Here is a 2,872-nt window from a genome sequence, read left to right on the forward strand (position 1 = left end):
CGCATTTGAAACGTTGGGACCTCTGCTGCAAAATGGGACAGCATGTCATCCTCTATGTACAATAAAAGTTCGTCTTTAAATCTTTATTTTTACAACTTATATCTTGAATCTCCTTGTTTTTTGTTTTTGCGAAGCATAGGACATTCCTGTTTTTTTTTGAGAAAAATCCGAACTTCCATGTTCTGGAGTGGGCTGAAATTGTACGAATCAAAAGGCCCAGAAGGATAGTTCGAAGGCCCAGATGTCCAGATGCGGCCCAATTGAAATCTTTCTTTTCTTGGATTTTTTTCACCCCACGATTTCCGGCTACTTCATTTTTCTTTTGGTCTGTGCCACCTTGGAAACGTTGAGACCGCTGCTGCAAATGGGACCCGCATGTCATCCTCTATGTACAATAAAGTTTCCTTTCTTGGATTATTTTTGGCTCCTGATATTTGGTCACTTGCCTTTTTCTTTCGATCTCATGCCACGTTTGAAACGTTGAGGAATCTGCTGGCTCATGGGACCCGCATGTCATCCTCTATGTACAATAAAAGTTTGATTTCTTGGATTTTTTTTCACCCTCTGATTTTTGGCTATTTCCTTTTTCTTTTGATCCCCTGCCGCCTTTGAAACGTTTAGTAAGCTGCTGGCTACTTTCTTTTTCTTTTGATCTCAAGCCGCATTTGAAACGTTGGGACCTCTGCTGCAAAATGGGACAGCATGTCATCCTCTATGTACAATAAAAGTTTCTTTTCTTCGATTATTTTTCACCCTCTGATTTTTGGTCACTTGCCTTTTTCTTTCGATCTCATGCCGCCTTTGAAAATGTTGCGGAACCTGCTGGCTCATGGGACCCGCATGTCATCCTCTATGTACTATAAAAGTTTCTTTTCTTGGATTTTTTTCACCTTATGATCTTTAGCTATTTCCATTTTCTTTTGATCCCCTGCCGCCTTGGAAACGTTGAGTAAGTCTGCTGGCCGATGGGACCCGCATGTCATCCTCTATGTACAGTCAAGTCTCTTTTCTTGGATTTATGGAGAAAACGTCGAGCTGATGATGTCACCCTGGAAGCGCTTACGGGGACAATCTCGGGGACTAGTACGTGATGGAGAGGGTCTTGGTGATGGCAAACCACCCGACGGACACCGAAGTATACGCATGGCAAGTGGCGGCGACGGGATGAATCTAACAGTTGAGAGAGAGAGAAACGGAATGATGATAAAGAATACGGGGGTGAAAGAAAATAGGGGTTGATAAGTGGCTCCATGTCCACCTCGACTTTTTCTCCACATGTGCTGCCAACTCCACCTTACAAATGGCCTCTACTGATCATACTACGAGCCTTCGTTTTACGAGCTTTTTGTTTGACTAAGAATTACTTTTGATAAAAATTGTTTGTATGAAATTAGTATCATTAAAAAGTACTTTTTAATACGAATCCAACGATACTATATACATTAATATAATCAAGATTTTATTGCTCAATTTTTATGATCAAAGTTCGTCTTGAAATACGTGTGCGCCTTACTTCTTGAAACCAGGTAGTAGTATTTGTAATTAGAGCTGTGCCAAACGACTATGAATGAAATCTATAACGCTAGGCCTTGAACTGGATAATTTTTTTAAAATTACTATGCACAAATAGTACCGAGGGCATTGTTGGCGCTAAACTTGTTAGTTCCTTGTACTCCAACGTGCCACGCATGCAGCTAGCTCCACACAAGGCGACGCCATTGCCCAGTACTTACTTGTACTACCCTATAGCTGGTATCACGAGTACCAGAGTACCAGACCGACGGGACGTCCCTAGCTAGCTAGTACGTAGCACAGTGTCAGCCATTTACGCATGCAAGCTGTCCTCAACTACCTCCAGCTTGACATCCTCCTCTTCACCGCGACACCACACTCGCCTCTATATAAACCCCACGCCGTGCACGTCTCGCTCCTCCCAACACAACCACCGCCTCCCCGGCCGCCCTGCCTGCGTGCACAGCTCCAGCTCTCCGCCTCGATCTCCGCGCACGCGACGGATTAATCTAACCATGGGCGCGTGCAACTCGTGCGAGGCCACGGCGGTGGCGGCGGTCACCGGGAGCGCGGCGGTGGGGGAGGCGACGGCGGCGAGGGTGGTGCTCGCGGATGGCGAGCTGCAGCGGTTCCCCGGGGGCACCCTGGCGTCGCATGCGCTCAAGGCGGCCGCCTCCGCCGCCGCCTCGGGCGGCGCGGGCGCGTGCTTCCTGTGCAGCGCCGACGGGCTCGAGCTCGGCGGCGCGGTGGCGGCGCTGGCGCACGACGAGGAGCTGCAGACCGGGCAGCTCTACTTCGTGCTCCCCGCGGCGATGCGGCGGCGGCCGCTGCAGGCGGAGGAGATGGCCGCGCTCGCCATCCGCGCCAGCGCCGCGCTGGCGGGCGACCACGACGGCCCGCTCGTCTTCCCGGATTCGGCAACAGGAGTCGGCGCTGCGAGGAGCGCTGTCAAGGGGTCCCGGCGGCGCTCGCGCAGGACACCTAGCCTGGGGAGGGACTTCGTGACAGACCTCGGCGCCATTGCCGAGTAGCTAGCTACCCGGCTCGCCCTCCGCGAGCAACAAGATCGAACCGAACGCTCGGCGCGGCCGGACGGCAAAAAAACAGCTCGACTGTAGTTAGCGTGTATAGTAATCCACCACCATTGGAGACTTTGACTAATGCTAATCTAGCGTAGCTTAGCTGGCTGGCTGTAGAACACTGTAGGTTGTAGGGGAAGAAGAAAGACGCGTAGGCACATTTGCATATTGATCCAAGGGCCGTTCTTCACAGAACGCCCAGGTCTCCTTTGTGTGTGGCTGACGGGTGGGCCCAGCGTCCCACGAGGGGAACTGTCCTACACTGTGATTTGAATGGGAGG

At 50.9% G+C, this 2,872-nt stretch overlaps 1 protein-coding gene across 1 annotated transcript; it reads left to right on the top strand.

The window, feature by feature from the left end:
- The first annotated feature begins 2,027 nt into the window (after positions 1-2,027).
- On the top strand, positions 2,028-2,543 carry LOC124680716. Its single transcript, XM_047215770.1, has one exon. The coding sequence runs from the start codon at positions 2,028-2,030 to the stop codon at positions 2,541-2,543; it is 516 nt and encodes a 171-aa protein (XP_047071726.1).
- Positions 2,544-2,872: the final 329 nt, after the last annotated feature.

This window comes from Lolium rigidum, unplaced genomic scaffold, assembly GCF_022539505.1.
Source record: "Lolium rigidum isolate FL_2022 unplaced genomic scaffold, APGP_CSIRO_Lrig_0.1 contig_2638_1, whole genome shotgun sequence".
Taxonomy (NCBI): domain Eukaryota; kingdom Viridiplantae; phylum Streptophyta; class Magnoliopsida; order Poales; family Poaceae; genus Lolium; species Lolium rigidum.